This window comes from Coenobita brevimanus, chromosome 55, assembly GCF_032717465.1.
Source record: "Coenobita brevimanus isolate Jiangsu-jjx chromosome 55, ASM3271746v2, whole genome shotgun sequence".
Taxonomy (NCBI): Eukaryota; Metazoa; Arthropoda; class Malacostraca; order Decapoda; family Coenobitidae; genus Coenobita; species Coenobita brevimanus.
In genome coordinates this window covers 3,395,883-3,417,436 of record NC_137008.1, presented here as the reverse complement: position 1 = coordinate 3,417,436, position 21,554 = coordinate 3,395,883, and the positions used below count along the sequence as shown (strand labels likewise).

General features: G+C 43.4%; 2 protein-coding genes across 2 annotated transcripts in view; both read right to left on the bottom strand.

Moving 5' to 3' along the window:
• LOC145401208 (charged multivesicular body protein 1a-like) overlaps positions 1-21,554 on the bottom strand; it is a 308,785-nt gene that overhangs the window by 18,837 nt on the left and 268,394 nt on the right. The gene's annotated exons all lie outside the window — the stretch shown is intronic.
• The window catches only part of LOC145401198 (guanylate cyclase 32E-like), an 80,867-nt gene that overhangs the window by 18,670 nt on the left and 40,643 nt on the right, over positions 1-21,554 (bottom strand). The window contains exons 12-18 of the mRNA XM_080273502.1: positions 19,047-19,158; positions 17,451-17,582; positions 9,395-9,574; positions 7,806-7,926; positions 6,589-6,771; positions 4,752-4,917; positions 4,090-4,230 (exon numbers count right to left, since the gene is read on the bottom strand). Of these exons, the coding sequence (XP_080129628.1) occupies positions 4,090-4,230; positions 4,752-4,917; positions 6,589-6,771; positions 7,806-7,926; positions 9,395-9,574; positions 17,451-17,582; positions 19,047-19,158 (1,035 nt within the window). The remainder of the gene's footprint in view (positions 1-4,089; positions 4,231-4,751; positions 4,918-6,588; positions 6,772-7,805; positions 7,927-9,394; positions 9,575-17,450; positions 17,583-19,046; positions 19,159-21,554) is intronic.

Genomic DNA, 21,554 nt, shown 5'->3' with positions numbered 1-21,554 from the left:
ATGATGATGATGATGATGATGATGATGAAGATAACGACGATGAAGCAAGGGGACGTGCAGAAAAGTGAAATAAAGTCGGCTTGAGTGGAAAATGGAAGTTATTTAAATCAAACGATGACACAGGATGGGAGGGAGGGAGGCCAGAGATGCAAAAAGAGGTGAATGACGGTGAGGGAGAGGAAGGTGAGGCAGGAGAGGTTAGGTAAGGAAGGTTGGGAGAGAATGAGGTAGAAGGTGAGGCACGGAAGAACGGTAAAAGGTGAGGCAGGAAAAAGTGGGACAGGATGAGGCCAGAGAGGGTGAGAAAGAGTAAGGTAGGGGAGGAAGAGGCAGGATGGAGCGAGGCAGAAAGGAGGGGGAGGCAGAAGAGGTTGAGATGAGGTAGGAAAAGGGGAGGCAGGGTGAGGAAGAAGAGTGTGGGACAGCGGGAGGCATGTGAGGATTAGGCAGGATAGACAGGAGATGATAAGGCAGGGTGAGGCAGGACAGGGGGTGTAGGTTAAGGCAGGAGAGGGTGGGACTGGTTGAGGTGAGGCAGAAGTTGAGATGGAGAGGGTGAGGAAGGAAAGGGTGAGAAAGGGAGGGACAGGATGAAGTAGGTGTGAGTGAGGAAAGAGAGAGTGGGAGAGGGCGAGGCAGAAGATGGGACGGTGTGAGGCAGGAGAGAATGGTGCAAGGTAAGGCAGGGTGAGGTAGAAGAGAGAGAACAAATAACGCTATGTCAGGAATGAATCATCTATCTACCCTTATATCTATCTAAGTATCTATCAGTCTCTATTTGTGCGTTAATATATCAGTCTCTATCTTCCTATCTATTGATCTATATCTATCTGTCAGCTGTCTCTACATTATCATTCTAACCATCTATTTGTCTATCTACCTGTTTATTTATCTATCAGTCTCAGTCTGTCTATATATCTATCTCTTTCTATTTATCTATCTATCTATCGAATTTTATTTATGTCTATCTATCTAGTGCAGGTAGTTTTTCTTGTTTGTGTCATGTACAGTACGTGAGGGGAGTACACGACTGACCTTCATAAATCTTCAGACCAAACGTACGTACGTGTGTGTGTGTGTGTGTGTGTGTGTGTGTGTGTGTGTGTGTGTGTGTGTGTGTGTGTGTGTGTGTGTGTGTGTGTGTGTGTGTGTGTGTGTGTGTGTAATGCACATAAGTATTGTACAGTATTTATTTATTTATTTTTAAAACCTTCACTCTTATTCACTCACTCACTATCTAACCCCTCCCTTCTCTCTCTCTCTCTCTCTCTCTCACACACACACACACACACACACACACACTATATGGAACCTACAAGCTTTCAGAATACGCAAATTAATAATTATATGATAATTAAAAAAAAAAAAAAAAATCTCCGTAACAATAGCATAGTTAGCCCTCAAATGTTTTTTTTTTCTAATGCAGTACCGTTTGCCTAGTACCGTTTTCTGTCATAACCTGCTCTTCCTCCTCCTCCTCATCATCATACACCTCCTGAAGAAAAAAAAAAAAAAAACAGTGCCAGTGCCTTGCTTACTCTATCTGGAGAGAAAGAGAGAGAGAGAGAGAGAGAGAGAGAGAAGTAGACAGACAGATAAAGAAGGAAAGACAGAGACAGACAGACACAGAAAACCAGCATCATAAAGACACAGACAGATATAGACAGACAGACAGAGAAACAGGGACAGGTAGCCCTCAATTTCAGAACCACATCTGCACGACAGCAATAGGAAACTCTAGGAACAAACTTGAGGCTGGAGGGAAGTGGATGGGAGGGGTGGAAGACTGTGGAGAGGCAACACGGTGGAAATGACGAGAAATGGTGATGAAGCGGAGGAACTTTAATGGAATGCGGAGGAAAATGGATAAGTTGTGGAGGAAGGTGGAAATAATGGAGATAGAAGGGGATAGTGGAGGGAAATGGATAGAAATGGTGATAACGTGGAGGAACTAATGGTAAGTGGATCAAATGTGGACAAAAGTGGAAGGATGTGGTGATAGCTTAGAGGAAACTAGAGAAAAAGTGGATATAAGCGTACAAAGGAGCACAATGGAGAGCAAACAGCAACAGAGCTACTAATCCTTTTAAGGCTGTTTGCTATAAAGTAGACTATAATCATTTTGTTAGTCGAAGATAATTTTAACAAAGCTAGACAGCTCTCTTTCTATTTATTCATCGATCTGTCTATCTATCTGTAGTCAGACGTCTTAATCCCGTACGGGGTGGCCAAAAACAAATCGCCTCCATGTTGCCCTGTCCCCTGCCATTTCACAGCCCTCCGCCAACTTATACCCCCCTCTGTCATATGCCTCTCCACTCCATCCCTCCATCTTATTCTCGGTCTCCCCCTCCCTTTCCCCCCTTCCACCTCGCTCACACGCACTCTACTAGTTAGTCTCTTACTCTCCAGCCTCTTCACATGGCCAAACCACCTCAATGTATTTCTCCTAATGCTTTCCATCACATCCACATCCACATCACAACACTTCTTCACTTCCTCATTTGTCAGTCTGTCTCAGCATGTAACTACTCATGCACCTCTCAGATAACACATTTCTGTCACAGTCTGCCATAATGAAACTTAATCCCTTACATATGTTTGCAGGTTTACTGATGGAGAAATGTTCAGCTTTGTATACCTTGGAACTGTTTGCCCATAATGTTATAAATATTACCTGAAGTGCACTTCGACCAGTCTACTGTGAAATACTTATAAACTCCTGTATTACCACATCTTCCGATAATTTAGTATACAGTACAGGATCAAATCATCTTGTAATCTACACTTAGACGCCTTATGTATAGAAATCTAGCTATTCTAAAAGTTCCTAGCTTCCTTATACGACTTGTTTCTGACACAGGTTTATCACGTTCTTTTTCGCCTTTTGCTGAACTCTCTCCAGTTCTTCCACAACTTTTCTAATATGGTGACCAGGACTGAACACAATGCTCCACGTCCCAGGTGTGGATATACAGTACTACCTTCAAGAACTGTGCAAGATGAACGTATTATTAGTACATTTTACAAGGGCAAAATGCATTGCTCTCACCGTTCTTCTTCTACGTAGTGACGTTGGTGATTTTCTTACTCTTACCAAGGTTTGTTGTCACGGCATCACTTTTTATTTTTTTTTTTCATTAATTGTCTTGAAAATTGATGTACATATACCTGGGCCCCGCAGTTTGAGTCACCTTTCTCAGACGTTATATTAACACCTGCAACATTATTCTACAGCCTGAAATTTGTACATATTTGAACGAGTATCCACTAAAAGACGAGCGCGTACAACCATCAGACGGATGTTGAATGGATCTTCAGTTGGCCCTCATTCATCTTGTTCTTATTTTTTCTTGGAGGGAACACTCTTGCGGGCTCCTGGCCTTTGATTCCTTCTTCCCTTAAATTAAAAAATTAAAAGAAAAACACCCAAAACAACCATCTCAGTACAGTCTTGTGTTCTGTACGTCTTCGAACACTGGTGTCGTATGGAGGAGTTTGAGTTCAACCAGCCCTCTAGCCTGATAGTCATAGGATTCGGTGTATTATATAATTTTGGATCATATGCCTGCATTTGCTCGTAATTGTTGCCTACCTTGATTTAATTTGAATATTCTAGCCTTCAGTCTGGTCAGTTGGTTGATATTCTTTACTGCCTCAGCACGAAAGGCAGACAGTTTTGAATAATTTGTTGTTATTAATATTACTCTTAAATATTTACATATATTTAAAATTTACGGTATTAAGAACTTTGTGTTTATCAATATTAAAAATCCATGTTTGATGTTTGGCACTGATTAAAGATTTTTTCATGATCTTTTTGAAAATTTGTCTTAAATTGGCTGTCTACTGTTTTTCTTTGCAAATCACAAGTATATCTTGTGACACCCAGCACTGGAGAATTTAACTCCCTTGGAAAATATAAGCAGAACATAACTTAGAGAATATAACTAGGAGAATATAACTAGAAGAATATAAACAGAATATACCTTAACTGGAATTTAGCTTGGAGAAAATAACTAGAATGTAACTACAAGAATACCACAGAGAATATAACTAGGAGAATATAACTAGTAGAATATTACTTACTTGGGCAGCATCCTAAGTAGCAGAGCTTCCGTCTTCTTTTTCTCCTCAAGTAGCTGTGTGGTTCGCTCCTGCACCTTGCCCTCCAGATTATAGGCATATCGCTCCATCATCACTAGCATATTGTCCACTAAGTTCAGTTTCCTGGGTACATCAGAGGGGGACATCACATAGTACACAGGTGACATCACATAGCATACACTGGACATCACGTAACATACAGGGGACATCACATACAGAACACCACACATCACACGTCATACAACACACTTCACACACGCCACAATACAGACATCCACCAGCTTCTTCCTAGATCATATACACACCAATAAACTTTTTATATCTCTTCGTCCTGGAAAAAGAAAAATAGTGTTAATGGAAAGGTGTATTAATTTTAGGTCTCTTTCCCTTCCTTCTGTCATCTATGCAGAAATATCTCCAACAATTTAATTTCGTCTTCTGTTTCTCCTCTTTTCCATTCGGGCGGCTCTGTTGCTGTTTCTTCCTCCAACAGACCTAACTTCAGTGTTAATTCTTCATAAACAGTTTTTTCTTTTTTTTTTTTGCTATGAATCATTAAATACTGAGCTAGTTATGTTAAATTAAGATACTTAGAAAGAGAGGTGTGTGTGTGTGTGTGTGTGTGTGTGTGTGTGTGTACTCACAGTCCAGCCAGCATATCCTTCAGTCTCAGTCGCACCGTCTTGAAGTCCGGCCTCTCCTCAGGGTCCTCAGCCCAGCACTCGGTCAGGCAGATTCGCACATAATCTGGGGCTTTTAGGGGGGCTAGGGGGGGTCTAAGAGGGGGATCTAGGTACTCTTCCTCTTCCTCTTCCTCTTCCTCATTCTCTTTCTCTACAGTCCCCTCTTCTTCCTCCTTCTCTCTGCTTCTTCTCTGGAAAGATTTTGAATAATGGAGGACCCCGTTTTCTTTCTGGATTGGTTGGAGAGGTTCTTGGAGGCTCTTGGAGGGACGGAGGTAAATCTTCTCCACTCCTTTGGTCTGGAGGGAACTGACGGAAGGGTGGAGGTACTCGTCTTCCTCCTCCTCCACTCCCACCTCTTCCTCCGGCTTCTGTTCCTTGTCTTCTTCCTCAACTTCCTCCTCCTCCGCCACTCCCCTTGTGATTCCTCTTCTTCGCCTTCTTTCCTTAACTTGTCGAAGGATTTCTGTACAAATGAAAGGATGGAAATTGCTGTTAATATAATAATATGGGAAAAACTAATAATTCTGGCAAGTTACCCTCTCAGGCTGCTAGGACTCACTCTAAGGCTCCTAGGACTCACTCTCAGGCTGTTAGGACTCACCCTCAAGCTCCAAGGACTCACTCTCAGGCTGCTAGGACTCACTCTCAGGCTGTTAGGACTCACCCTCAAGCTCCAAGGACTCACTCTCAGGCTGCTAGGACTTCACTCTCAGGCTGTTAAGACTCACCCTCAAGCTCCAAGGACTCACCCTCAGGCTGTTAGGACTCACTCTCAAGCTCCTACGACTCACCCTCAGGCTGTTAGGACTCACCCTCAGGCTGTTAGGACTCACCCTCAGGCTGTTAGGACTCACCCTCAGGCTGTTAGGACTCACCCTCAGGCTGCTAGGACTCACCCTCAGGCTGCTAGGACTCACTCTCAGGCTGCTAGGACTCACTCTCAGGCTGCTAGGACTCACTCTCAGGCTGCTAGGACTCACTCTCAGGCTGCTAGGACTCACTCTCAGGCTGCTAGGACTCACTCTCAGGCTCTTAGGACTCACTCTCAGGCTGCTAGGACTCACTCTCAGGCTGCTAGGACTCAATCTCAGGCTGCTAGGACTCATTCTCAGGTTCCTACGACTCACCACCGTAATTTTTTTCAATAATTAGGAAAAAAAAAATAAAACTGACCAACTGGGAGATAATGATGGTGAAACGGGTCTCCTTGGTTACAAGTCAAACCCATTTTCTGATCTGACTACATTTGGCTTCATTTGAATTGAATGTGCATAGGGACCTTTGGCAGGTATACACACACACACACACAACACCCTTCCCCCCCCCACACACAACACCCCCCCCCACACACACATCACACACACAAACACCAGGAAGGAAGGAAGGAAGAAGGGCAGGAGGGAAGGAAGAAAGAATGCAAGAAAGATAGAAAGGAAGGAAGGAAGCAAAGAATACTCACAAGATGCCATATAAAAACAAAGTACTGATCATTCTTCCCTGTCATGCTTGGCCCGATTAGCCTAGCCTCGGTCCCCTACTCTCTTGATGGTATATATATATATATATATATATATAGAGAGAGAGAGAGAGAGAGAGTCCAAGTAAGTTTACAATAACAACACAGAACAGGAAATATGTCACTCAGATTTTGCCCTCTCTCTCTCTCTCTCTCTCTCTCTCTCTCTCTCTCTCTCTCTCTCTCTCTCTCTCACCTAGGATGCCCAGTTTAAGAAATACGTCACTCAAGATTTGTCCTTTTTCCCGCCCGCTCTCTCTCTCTCTCTCTCTCTCTCACCTAGGATGCCCAGCTTCTCCAGTAGGTGTCCCCACGGTCCCATCCTCCCCACCACCTCGTAAAGAATGATGCCGAAGGAGTAGATGTCCCCCTTTTGGGTGCCCCTCGAGGGTCCCCCTGCTCTCAAAAGCTCAGGGGCCCTCCACAGCTGCTTCCGGGGGTCCTCCTCTTCCTCTCCTGTGGCTGTGGGGAGAGAGAGGCAGGTGAGAGGGAAAAGAGAGGGGAAAGAGAGATGTGACGGGGTAGAGGGGAGGAAAAAAAGACAAAAATGAGCGATGAGAGAGAGAGGGAGAGAGAGAGAGAGATTCAAGAAGGTGTATGACTGGTGGCGATGATTTACGAATAATATTAATACTCACAAGGAAGGCAACATACACGAACTTACTAAGCGCTTTCGTGAATTAATAGCTTCAGGAGAGAGAACGCAGTTAGCCTCCTAAAAATAACAAGAAACGAAAGTAAACAGCAGCAATGTACAATCAACGCAAAAAGTATGGTACTCTGGGGGTTGGATGGATGTAAAAATGGGTGAGTTTGGGAGGGCACGCCTGAATCCACGAACCCAGTACTTTAACACACACACACACACACACACACACACACACACACACACACACACACACACACACACACACACACACACACACACACAGCACCCAGAATGTGAGTTTGGGAGATTTTGAGTCCCAATAATAACCAAAGAAGTTATTTGCTCTTATAATTACAATGAGCTTCACATATCACAATGCCTAGTCCTTGTTTCAGAGTGATACGTGTAGTAAGGTGTGCGATATTTTTCAGTTGATTGTACACACGATTTTAAAGCAAAAAAAAAAGAAAAAAAAACATGAATTCTTTACCAAGCGTTTGCGTAAATCCACCAACCAAACTGAAACAGGCAACTAGGAAGATTGTGTACATATATAATTTTCCTTTGGTAGACAGTAGCATATCTATATCTATATATATCTATCTATCTACCTTATCTATCAATCTATCTAGCTGTCTGTCTGCCTGTATGTCTATCTGTCTAACTGTCAAATCTATCTGTCCATCTCTCTCTCTCTCTCTCTCTCTCTCTCTCTCTCTCTCTCTCTCATCTATCTATCTATCTCTGTGGATTTTCTTGCACATCTATACATACATCCATTATTTGTTTTTATTCTAACATGCCACAACATGACCTCTCTCTCTCTCTCTCTCTCTCTCTCTCTCACCTTTGAACTCATGAAGGCCATAGTCAGCCACCTGCAGCACCCAGCGTGAGTCCACCAGGCAGTTGCAGGAGGACAGGCGGCCATGAAACCCCACTTCGCTTTCATGAAGGTATATCATTGCCTGGGAGGGAGAGGGAGACTGAGAATGAGGGAGACTGAGATGAGGGGAGAGGGAGACTGAGAAAGGGGGAGAAGGGAGAGGGGAGATTGACTGAGAACGGAGGAAAGGTGGGGAGAGACAAACTGAGAAAGGGAAGGCGGGAGAAAAGAGGTTGAGTGAGGAGTGGAGGGAGGAGAAGAGAAGTTGAGTGAGAAATAGAGAGAGGGAGGAGAGGTCGACTGTGAATTAGAGGGAGGGAGGGAGAGAAGGAGGGGAGAGGAGAGGTTGGGTGAGAAATGGAGGGATGAGAGGCAGGAGTAACATGATATGGTGGATCAAGCAGGCTGTGACAACATTAATATTTTCCTCTTCGAAGGAGGAGGGGTAGACTGAGAAATGAAGGGAAGGAGAAACGATTTAGATTATGAAGGGGAGGGAGGGAGAGGAGAGGGAGACTGAGAAAGGGAGGGAGGGAGAGGAGAGGTTTGTATGTGGAGAAATGGAGAAGAGATGAAGGAAATGTACAGCAGAACACACAAGGTTGGGAAATGAAGGTGCAAACGAGAAACAGAATTAACAACTCACAATACTGCAAAGAATCCATCGCCTGCAGAAGATGGAGAGGAAGACATGAGACCACGAGGCTGAGAAGGGTAGGAAGTAGGAAGAAGGAAAGCAGGTAAGAAGGATGAGATTGAGAAAGGAAGCAGGGAAGGATTGGAAAGAAGGAAGGGCCGTATCAAGTAATGCTGATTCGCCTTTAAACTGGGAGAGCTGTTGGTGGCTGCGGTTAATTTTGGTTGTGGCTGGTGGTAGATATGCCTAATATCTGTAGTGGTAGTCCTGGTTAATGGTTGTGGTGGTTGTCGAAATGTGCTGGTAGCTGTGGTGGATGTGGTAGTTGTGGTAGATGGTTGTGGCGGAAACAGGGACGTGATTTACAAGTGGTCAGAGATAGCTTTTTTTTTTTTTTTTTTATGTATCTGACTCTGGGTATAGGCTCAGCAGTCGTTTCCCCTAGAGCCAGTACACCTTCGCATGTCACCGCTTCAGCACCAATACCTACCGTCCTATCAATTAAGTGCTAGGGGTGTCTAATTAAGAATCGGTGCATTGGTATTGATTTTATTTTACATATCTCTGGGTCACAATTAAGATCAGTAATGCTTTAATGAAATTTATTTGACTACTGTATCCACTCCCCCTCCCCTCCGATGCCTAGGAATGAACCTGCATCCTTTCAAACAACATAAGGCCTTTCTAACCACTCGGCCAGCACCTCCCCACATTTAGGTGATAGTCCTAGGGCTTACTAACACCTCTTCCTTAGCGATTTATTTCTGATTTTGCCCCGTTACTATATTCTTGTGTTACTCCAGTAGTCTATATCGATACTGAAAAGACATAAGAGGCAAACCGGGGGATATTTAATTAGTTCGGAAAATAAATCGCTAAGGAAGAGGTGCTATGAGAGCCTCCTACGACCTACCTTGATGAGATCTGAAAGGAGCGAGGCCACGAAGAGGTCATCGTCAGTAGGGAGGTCATCTCGGGCTAACACGTCGTAGAGTGACCCCCTGGCGGCGTACTGGGTCACGACACACACGCATCCTGTCTCCACGCTGGCTCCCACGAACACCACTAGATTTTCGTGACGGACCTCTCGCATCTGACGGGAAATGAGGGGACAGGTGAGAGGCAGAGGGCGATGGGAGGGTGAGGAAAAGGGGAGGGAGGATGAAGAAATGGGGAGAGAAAAAAGGGAGAGGTTGAAGAAATGGAGAGAGAGGAAAAAAGAGAGAGAGTGAAGAAATGGGGAGAGGAAAAACGGGAGAGAGTGATGAAATGGGGAGAGAAAGAAGGGAGAGAGAAGATAACGAAAAGTTGAGGGAGAGTGAGGAAAAAGGAGGGTGAGGAAAAGATGAGGGAAGGTGAGGAAAAAGGGAGGGAGGGTGAGGAAGAGGAAAGGTGAGGGAGGGTGAGGAAAATGGGAGGGAGGGTTAGGAAAAGGGGAGGGAGGGTTAGAAAAAGGGGAGGAAGGGTTAGGAAAAGGGGAGGAAGGGTTAGGAAAAGGGGAGGGAGGGTTAGGAAAAGGGGAGGAAGGGTTAGGAAAAGGGGAGGAAGGGTTAGGAAAAGGGGAGGGAGGGTTAGGAAAAGGAGACAGAGGATGAAGAAATGGGGAGAGAGGGAAAAAAGGGAAGGTGATGAAATGGGGAGAGAGAAAAAAGAGAGAGGATGATGAGAGAGATAAGAGGTGAGGGCGTTCGGTGGCTTCGTCAGTTTAGTACTTGTCCCAAATTTGGAGGGCGCCCTGAGTGGTGGGTTCGAGCTCCACTGACTGCCACTGAGGTTCTGCCAATCCGGAACAATCAGACAACCAAACCTACACCTTACCACTGTCCACTTCACCTGTCTTCTGCCTCCCCGTCTGTGTATGTCTGTCTTCCTCTCCTCCTTATCCCTCAGTGACTCTATCCCTTTTAGCGAGCGACGCAAAGGTGAGGAAAGGTGAGAGAGGGAGGTTAGAGGTGAGAGAGGGAGATAGAGGGAGAGGATGAGGTGATGCTGGGAAGTAAAGACGGGAAGTCAGAGGGGGAGGGATGTTTCAGAAACAGGGGAAGAAGGGAAGTAAATGTGTGTGTGTGTGTGTGTGTGTGTGTGTGTGTGTGTGTGTGTGTGTGTGTGTGTGTGTGTGTGTGTTTTAGCAAAATAATGGAAAGCTATTTGATGGAATGGCACCAAATTTGGCTAATATTTGAGGATCATCAGAGGAGCAGGTGATTTACTTGGGGTCAAAAAGAGTCATAGGTCAAAGGTAAGGTCATCTCGAACATATTTCAATCCGATTTTGACCAAACTTGGTGAAAGGGCTGAGGGACAGACAAAGGCGAAGTGGTTTAATTTTGAGAGCGGCGAAGTGACTTAATTCTGAGAGAACTATTGGTCTAAGGTCATAATCTAAAATAAATATTAAATAGGTTTGATTCGATCTGGGCCAAACTTGGTGGACTAGTTAAGGGTTAGGCGAGGATGAAACTGTTACATCTTCCAAACAACAGGTAAAAAACTCAAGGTCTCATAAGGTCAAACAACAGGTAAAAAAGTCAAGGTCACATGAAGTCAAACAACAGGTAAAAAAACAAGGTCACAAGGTCAAACAACAGGTAAAAAATCAAGGTCACATAAGGTCAAACAACAGGTAAAAAATCAAGGTCATATAAGGTCATGATAAACACCTGTGACCCTATATGACTCACACTCGGATGGGTTGAGGACCAGGCAAGGAGGAATTACTGGGTTTTCGGAGCAATTAGTTAAATATTACGTGTGCCGGGAAAGCTAAGAAATTCGGCCTTAACTTCCTCATGATAAGAGGCACCTGTATCATTTAATTTCTTATCAGTATCGAGGTATGGTAATTTATTGTGCTATAAACAGGAGATAAGAAGGGGAGGTGCTTTTTTTTTTTTTTTTTTTTATCACGTACATCATTATTATCCCCAGATTTTCACCGTCACTCACCAAAACCAGTGGACGATTGTACAGAGTGGGTGTTGTGCTCTCTGAATGCTCTTTGTTTACGTGTGTCAGATGGCAAAACGAAAAACCGACTGTGAGAGGAAACGAGAAGACGGAAATGGAAAATGCTGTAACAGTTTCTCGCCACATTAGATAGTACACTCATCCTAGGCAAGATTTTGAGCCATGTTTTGCCACAACAGTCAGATTAATATTCAGTTTGTTACTGAGCATAGTGAGCATGTGTATGCGAACAAAATACGTCTGTGAAATAGGGAAACATTGGCACGTACTTTTCGTCGGGAAAGGAAACTCCCTAACACCTCTTCCTTAGCAAATTATTTTTGGATATGGCTGGTTAGTGTTCTGTACGTTATTGATGCAGAGTATGGCGAAGTTTGAAGGATTTACATAACATAGAGTAGGAGAGTCAGGTGTAAAAATGAAAATATATCGCTTCAGAAAAGGTGTTAGGGAGCTTCCTTAAATGACAGAGACCTCTAACATTCGTCCATAGTCATAGATATTACAACTAGTCTCACATTCACTTCCTCTGCCAAACATGAAGAAGAAAATATTTGTTGGAAAAGCCCTTTCCCTTCCTTCCTTCTCCAATACTCACGCTTCAGTCAACAGCTTCCTAGTATCAATATTTATCCATGAGGAGTGAGGTAAGCTGAACAGAGCTGACAGGCAGAGTGGTGAGGCATGGGGAGAGGGAGAAGAGAGAGGTTAGGCCGAGTGGTAGGGGATATATGGTGAGGTGGGGGTTAGGTGGAGTTTGTGAGGGAGTGGGAGGTTGTGGTGAGGTGGGGGTTAGGTGGAGGTTTGTGAGGGAGTGGGAGGTTGTGGTGAAGCGGGGGTTAGGTGGAGGTTTGTGAGAGTGTGGGAGGTTGTGGGGAAGTGGGGTGAGGCTAGGGAGGGGTAGGAAGCGTGTGGTGAGATAGGGATGGGGTGAGGGTTAGATGGGAGATGGAGGGTAGGAGACACAGTGGTATCAGTGGGTAGATGTGAGAGTAGTTGTGGGATTTTGTGAGCAGATATGAGGGAAGGTATGGGATTTCGTGAGTAATAAACAAAATAACTACACTCATTATACTTTAACTTGGCCTAAAATTGCCATCTCATCTTCAGGGTAGAGTAACAGCAATAGATTAACCTTAGAGAATTATGCTAGTCACGAGGAATTGCCATGGGACGAACGTAGACCCGTAATACTGTCTTTTTCTGCCAATGAGCATCATGAAACAGACTGCGAAAAGACGAAAATCTGGACCAAGTTAAGGTGAAAAGAGTATAGGAATAAACGATTTAGGTCAATATAATCCTATCATAAATTTTACACTATCGTGAGTGTTTTATCTGTCTGTCTATCTATCTATCTATAGCCAGACGCCTTAATCCCGTATGGAATGGCCACAAACAAATCGTCTCCATGTCGTCCTGTCCCCTGCCATGTCGCTGCCCTCCCCCCAGTATCACGCTAAAAGAAGTTCATACCATTGACCTGATGTAAACACTCACTGGGAATCATAGTTATACAAACACTCAATAATTGCCCTTAACAACACTCAGTCGCTTTCAACACATGCCAGGCAATTTCCTGTAATCAGTCTCCACATCATCATCAATCATCACCAACATCTTCATCACCACCACCACATCACCGCCATCATACAGCCATATAAAAAGTTGGATAGGTTGACTCCAAAAATATGAAAGAGAAAGAACAAGGAATAAGAGAAAAATCAGCTGAGTTTCCAGTGTAGAGGAGCACACAAACTTCCACTTATAAATGTTTTCGAAATATCTGTTCCAACTCACTGCTAAACAATTTGATATATTTTACCTATTTTAATATTAGTAGGTACAGTCGCGGACAATAATTACGTTCCACTCTTTCGTCCAACAGTTATGATATTCTTACGTGTTATTCTGGAAAGTTTGTTGAGCCTCCAAGATACAATCACATGGGTATCTAAAGTGGCTGCTCACCGCTTGAATGTTTATCGTTCAGGGGTGGACCACTATTTTTGTCCGCAACTGTACATTTTACAAAACTGGAGTAGTGATTCCGCCTACTGTTAAAAAAAAAGAAGGGGGGAGAGCTCCTGTCAAAAGCAACTAGAACAAAATACGTAAAATAATCACACTTCGCCTTACTGGACAACGTAATGCAGTTTCTAACCCCTTCACTTCCAATGGTCTTAACTTTAATCGTCTGTGTGGATGGCTAAAACAAAATAAATGACGTCAACTTACTTCCGGAGCCAACAGGAAGAGCTCAGGTGACAAGCCGGGTCGTAACACCTCTTCCTGACTTATTATTTTGCCCATAACACCTGTCTATTACACCTGGACATTCTATTGCATGTTGTTTATTTCATTTTAATATCGAAACAGTACTGTAGGTGGCACGGGAGAATTCGCACCCGTAACACCTCTTCCTTAGCGATTGATTTTGTATGTTAGACCTGTAGCTTCGGTTATATGTTGTTTATATGGCCAAACAGTTTGGACCAGTAACAAGGAAGGTAAATCCGAAATGTGATATGCAGAACGGATTACTATTGAAAAGGACTAACGATGTCTCCCAAGCTCGTTTATCTTTCTATCTAAGTATCTATCTATCTATTGCCGAACGCCCTAATCCCATAAGGGGTGACCACAAACAAATCGCCTCCACGTCGCCCTGTCCTCTGCCATTTGACTGTCCTTCCTCCAACTCACACCTCTCTGTTTCACATCTCTCCACTTCATCCCTCCGTCTCATCCTTGGTCTCCCTCTCTGCTATCACCAATGTTTTTGTCAGGTTATTGGGGAGTTTCAAACAGGAATGGTGGGGAGGATCAAGGAAAGGGCAGTTTTAAAAATTGCCGCGTTCCCGTTTTCTTCGTGCAATTTAGAGAGTGAGCTTCGAGGGGGACTGATGAAAATTTTTTTTTCTCTCTCTCTCTCTCTCTCTCTCTCTCTCTCTCTCTCTCTCTCTCTCTCTCCGGGTCGGAATGAAGGCTCTTACTCCCTTTGGTCTCAGGTAATTGAAATGCCTTGACTCCTGCACTGACCTCTTTTACTTTGGATTCCTCCTCCTTTGCTTTGAATTCCTCCTCCTTTATTTTGGATGCCTCCTTCTTTACTTTGAATTCCTCCTCCTTTACTTTGAATTCCTTTACTTTGAATTCCTTTTCTTTTACTTTGGATTCCTCCTCCTTTGCCTTGAATTTCTCTTCCTTTATTTTGGATTCCTCCCTCTTTACTTTGAATTCATCCTCCTTCACTTTGAATTCCTTTTCCTTTAATTTGGATTCCTCCTTCTTTACTTTGGATTCCCCTCCCTTACTTTGGATTCCTACTTTACACCGAATTCCTCCTCCCTTTGCTTTGGATTCCTCCACCTTTAACTTTGAATTCCTCCTCCTTTATCTTGAATTCTTTCACATTTACTGTGGATTCCTCCTCCTTCACTCTGGATTCCTCCTTTTACAGTGTAATTACCGGTGCTCCTAACCCTCTCATGGCCGGTGCAACTCTATAGTTTTCCGGTCCTGCTAAAGACAGACGATTTATTTGAGTCGTAGGAGCCTGAGAGTCTATCTGTCTATCTATCTATCTATCTGTCTATCTATCTATTGCCAGACGCCTCAGTTCCGGAAGGGGTGGCCACAAACAAATATCCTCCATGTCGCCCTGTCCTCCGCCATTTCACTACCCTCCCTCCAGCCCACACCCCCGTCGTGCTGAAGGGATCACAGAAGACTGCAATATTATGAGGCCAGCTCAATATTGTTCTTCAACACCTTCATTTCAGTGATTTATTTTTTTACGATCTACTGGCGTTGCGATGAGGAAGGGTAGACTGAAATGGTTTGCGCAGGTTGAGATGATAGAGGATGATATTTGGGTGCGGAAAGTGAGATTTGTGAGCGTCAGGATAGGGTTGCGAGAGGCAGACCGAAAAAGACCTGGGACGAGGTCACAGAATGCCCTCAGGGATGAGAAACTGAATAGGGAGGCTGCCAGAGATCGAGCAGCGTGGAGAGGAGTCATTAGGTGATCAAGGCCGATATATGGAAGCGTCCTGGAACCTTTATAAACAGTACAATACGAAACAAACGTTCCAAATTTCACATTCAGTTCGGTCATGTATTTCTTAAACTAATTCTTGCTCCTCGATAGGAAAGGCTGTAGTAGAAGAGAGTTTAATGGACTCTTTTTTTTTCTTTTTTTTTCTTTTTTTTTTTATAAAGAAAAATGAACCGAGGGCTACCAATCATCAAAATCATTCCATGCAAGAAAATAGAAACCTAAGCAACAGAGCCAAATTCAAGATACGTTCATTTCGAAGCGTTTCCAGTACGATGATTTTCCATAAAGCGGAGTAATAAACGTTTGAAAGTTGGAAGTATAAACGAAATGAATACGACAAGCAGTGGAGGGGGTTCAGAATAAAATCAGACATAATCGAACCCTCTCAAACGGAATCAGACACGCTTGTAACTGCATTCTTTTCACCTGAGGGAAGTGAACCATTATCGTAGCTTACACAAATTTCGCGTTGCATGAAATTTGATAAGTTACGAAATTGGAATACATGTCCTTGGTTACTAGTTACTCTCGAGACTACACCTGGCCATCATCATAGCTGAGAGGGAAGAGGGATGGCCAGGTGATGGTTTACGAACGGCAATAGTAGGATTTCAGTTTCTTTGCTTTTATCAAAATTTAAGGATGCCAGGAGCAGTAACTTTCATTTTAGATGCCGCCAAACTATACCGTCTTCTTTACAGTTGCCTTCCCCGCTTCCATTATACACATACATAAATACTGTACTTATGCATATATTTTCTTTTTAAACGCAAGAAAGAAGGAACCACACGCCAAGAGCCCGCAAGATTGCTCCCTCCAAGAAAAAAGAAAAACATCAGAGAGAGCCATATCAGTACAGACATATGAATAAACGTACATAGATACACTACATATGCATATTACATACACACATACACACACAAATATACAGACATGCATACATATTAGGCTACATATTCATACATGCATATACAAATACATAATATACACAGAGGAAAACGGAACGAAATGTCAGGAGAAGAGAGACTGACTGCAACTACAAAATATACAGGATACAGACAGAAGGGGGTCCCCGTGTTCTTTCTGTAAATATGCTGCAGCTGTTTCCAGTCTCTGTCACTTTGTCTCCCCTAAATAAATCAACACACCAAAGCGCTCGGGACATTTCGTGTTTCCATTCTGCTTGTACATATCACCTTATTTATGAGCCATGGGTAACTAAGGGATTTATTTACATCTATCTGTCTCTCTATCTATCTATCCATCCATCTATCTATCTGTCTATCTATACCCATCCATACTCTGGCGACCAATATCCCAACCAATAACGTGTCCTGCCTTCCTTATTGCTCATTCCGCCCTGCTCATCATTGTCTCATTTCTTAATACTGTACTTCCTTCTTTTATACTTAATACTGATACATTAAAAAGAAGAACTGTAATATCTGCCCTCGTCACAGCTGTCAGGAAAGTGTCATCAAAAGAAGAAAACTTAATGGATGTGAAAAGAGGAAGATAAAAGAAGGAAGGTAATGAAGGTGAGCATAAAAAAAAGGAATCTGGGGTAAGAGACGAAAAAAAAAGAGAGGATAGAGAGAGAGTAAAGAGAGGGACAACAAGGTAGTGACAGACAAAAGGAGACAGAGAGAAGAGGAAGAAATAAAAAAAAATAGCATGAAAGAAATGGGAGGTTACTATTAATGTAGCGATCACCGGGGAGAGAGAGAGAGAGAGAGCGTATGTGTGTGTGTGTGTGTGTGTGTGTGTGTGTGTGTGTGTGTGTGTGTGTGTGTGTGTGTGTGTGTGTGTGTGTGTGTGTGTGTGTGTGTGTGTGTGTGTGTGTGTGTGTGTGTGTGTGTGTGTGTGTGTGTGTGTGTGTGTGTGTGTGTGTAAGGAAGATACACAAACAGCAGTACATAAAGACAACCCACCAACTTACCTGCTTCAGTTCTTTCCTGACGCTGCGTGTGATGTCAACAGACCGTTTCTTAATCGGCTTGATGGCCACTACATTGCCTCGGTACAGCCCCATCCTGCAGTACGCCACCCTTGGGATGTCACACGGACCAAGCTGCACGTGGTTTTGTTTCCATTAGTCACGTGGTTTTGTTTCCATTAGTCACGTGGTTTTGTTTCCATTAGTCACGTGGTTTTGTTTATATTAGTCACGTGGTTTTGTTTATATCAGTCACATGATTTTGTTTATATTGGTCACGTGGTTTTGTTTACATCAGTCACGTGTTCCAGTACTGTATTTATGCTGTGCAGCTGTTTTGTCTCTGGTGTGGGTGTGAGTCTGATGATTTGGCACTGATGATCAGCTCTTTATTTGCGGTGTTTGTGTTTGTTTTTGTAGTATTTATAATTATCTACTCTTTTGTCCTTAAACGTGTGTGTGTGTAAGGTAGTGTTTCTAATCAGCTATTTGTGTGAGTCATCTACTGCAGTATTTATAATTACTAGCTCCCATGTCCTTGATGCTTGTCGTCGTCAGCAATTATTGTGTTTATAATGACCACTGGTTCTGTCTTAGGTCCTTGTGTGAGTCAGCTATTGTGGTACTTAAGATGGTCAGCTCTCTTGTTCTTGGTGCATGGTTGAGCCAGGTGTTGCAGTGTCTTCGTGCCAGTCAACTGTTGTGTTTATGCCTTCATCTGCTTTTTAGTGAATATCTGAGTCAAGCGTTGCTTAAGACGGTCAGGTAATGTCTTGCAGTGATGATCAGATGTTATGTCTTGGTGTTTATTTTAGTCAGATTAGAAGTTTTATGCCGTACTGACTTCAGTGGGCTGTTTTATGCTTGACCTTTCTGCCACTCTGCTGTGATGATATTTATGGAGAGCAGCTGAAAGAACGTTTATGCTGATCAACTGATGTGGGGTTTATGGGGATTAGCACCTTTAACCTCTGTTACCTCCCACACCTTATCATTGCAGGACCTCATTCAAACACACCTCTAAGTCAACAATGCGAAAAGACCCCTGTTACGTACTGGTTAGTCACCAGTGGAGGAAAATTAGCTTATCTTTGCCATTTAATTTTTGCTTTTGTTTTTTACTCTCTCTTATCCTACCTTCTTTATCTTCTCTATTCCTGTTCACCCCTGCTTGTCCTGCCCTGCCCAGTTTCCTATCTTGTCCTGCCTTTTTCTTTCTAGCCTATCTTCTCCGTCCTACCCTGCACTCTCCTGTCCTTTCCTTTCCTCCAAACCCACCCAGTCTTGTCCTTCCTTCATGGCCCAGTTTTTCACCTTGCTATATTATTTACGTTTCCGCCCAATCTTTTACTGTCCTACCCTGCTTTGCCATACCCTATATCCTGCTCTGCCTTGCCCTTCCTTACCCAGTCCTACCCCGCCCCTCCGTTTCCCTAGCCTACCCTACCCTGCCTTGCCTCACCCTTCCCTACTCTACCCAATCCTTCCCTACCTTACCCCACCTTACTCTGCCCTGTCCTCCTCTTCCCTCCCCTGTCCTTGTCTGCCCTGCCCTGCTTTTCCCTGTCCTTCCCTGCCCTGCCTTGCCCTGTGACTTACCGTGTTGTTGTTGTCGTTGTCCTGCGTGCTTAATTCGGGGTCTATCACCTTCACCTCCCTCATGTCAATCTTCCACAGCAGACTGGCTAGCTTGTTCTCGTATCTGTAATGTCTGTCAGAGAGAAAGGTTTATTTAGCATTTCATTTTTCGATTGACATTAGTGGAGAGATTTCTTGTTGTGAAAAATCAAAGTTAAATCAAACGTTGCCGTGAAGCATATCTATCTATCTATTGCCATAATATCGTAAAGGGTGATCGTTTGTCCATTTAGTTGTTCTACGGGGAGGGGCACTAACCCTCCGCCAACCCACTTGTTGACACGTGGGAAAAACATCAAAAATTCAAATCGTATTTAAAAAAGCGTATTACAATATTCAATTAAACAGGCTAAACATAAAATCCCCCTCTCGAATCAGCGTTGCACACAGCCACGTACGAGGAAAATATTCAAAGTGATTCTGGTAAATATTCCCAACATTCATTCTACCGCTGACATAAAACTGATCGTCCAGTTATATATCCATAAGATCTAATTTCCTTCGTCTAATGATGGTTGATTTTCTGGGAACTGGTAGGTTTATAAATCCCATTAATATGCTGAAGATAAGAATAGTGTTTTTTTTTTGTGTGTGTGTTTTTTTGGCACAGAGAGAGAGAGAGAGAGAGAGAGAGAGAGAGCACCACCATCTCTACTCCTCCTTCCTTCATTTTGCTCTCTTTTTTGCCTTCACGACCTTTTTTCTTTTTCTTTTTCTTACTCGATTCTACATTGCTTTCAATATTTTTTTCATTGTTTCATGATTTTGTGACGTAGTTCTTACACCACTACCGTGTGTGTGTGTGTGTGTGTGTGTGTGTGTGTGTGTGTGTGTGTGTGTGTGTGTGTGTGTGTGTTTCTCTAGTGTTGCTCAATTAAGCTCTTTCTTATTCTTTTGTTTTTTTCTGTAACTTTTCTCCTCCGTCTTTCCTTCACTTTTTCAACTGCATCATTTTCCTCTTCCTTCTCTTCCTGTTCCTCTTCCTCGCCTTCCATTCCTTCCCTCCTCCATCAAACATCACCCTCCTCCCTTCCTTCATTCTCCCTCCTTTCTTCTATTCCCCCTTTTTTCTTACTTCTCCCCATTCTTTCTCTCCCTATTCTCCCCTCCCTTGCACTCAATCTCATCTCTTGTCTTCATTTTGTTTTGTTTTTTCAATATTTCTGCCCCCAATATCTTTCCTGGATTTTTCTGTTTCCTTTCAGTCATATATCCTTGCTTATGTTGTTGTTGTTTTTTTCATTTTCCTTTCTATCGTTAACTTCGTCTCTCTGCTTTCTCTACTCTTGCCCACTTTCACATCCTCCCTTTTCTCGCTCTCAACGTCCCTTCTGTCAAATTTCTCTCTCTCCTTTCTACGTTTATTCACCTTTCTAGCCACCTCCTCTCTCTCTCTCTCTCTCAGCATGCATTATCCCTCCCCCTCCTATTCCTCCTCTCTTTACCATCTCATTGCGACGTCCTCTCTCTCTCTCTCTTTCTCTCTCTCTCTGTCCAAGTCATTCCCGAAGACAATTAAGAGTGGATAATTAAAGGACACACACACACACACACACACACACAAACTTGTCAGGTGAGAGTAAGACAGGTATAACTTATGATGTAACAATTCTTTTTTACATTTTAATTAATCAATGACACTTCGAATCCAGGTGAGGTCTCCAAAATTTTATTCTCCCTTCTGTCTATCGATTTTTTTTTTTTCAACAGAAGAGGAACAGAAGAAAACTAATTAAAAAAATAATTCTGTTTAGTATAGAGGAACCCACTGGGGGTGACGGGATTTATGAAGGATTAATCTAACTCCTTCAGCTAATCTTTTTATATTAAATCCTCTGGAGCCAGTAAGGCGGAAAATTAAGGATGCCCCCGTCTTGAAGAAGTTAAATTTAATCACGCACTCCTTCAGCAAGCCTTCACAAACACTAGCAGCAGCAGTAGTAGTAGTGGTGGTGGTGGTGGTAGTAGTAGTAGTAGTAGTGGTAGTGATGGTGGTGGTGGTAGTAGTAGTAGTAGTAGTAATAGTAGTAGTAGTAGTAGTAATGCCACAATAATCTGAACGTGAACCCCGTGGACTGCAGGCTGAAGTTGCTCTCTCCTGAAGACCACTTTCTTCCTTTTGGGGGACAGGGATGGAGTTGCGGGACGTTTATATACTCAGGCAGCACTACCGCCCACTGATATCTGTGCCACCACACGAAGGCTCCCCTCCTCAGTACCGCAATTGGAAGGAAATCTTATAAACGCAATCGGTGAGGTAGGATCAGGGATTGGGAAGCGAAAGTTGATTGGATATTATTGATAGGATGAGTTATTAGTAGTCTGTCTCTGTCTTTGTCTCCGTCTGTCTGTCTGTCTGTCTGTCTGTCTCTGTCTCTCTCTCTCACTCTCTCTCTCTCTCTCTCTCTCTCTCTCTCTCTCTCTCTCACACACACACACACACACACACACACACACATACACATACAA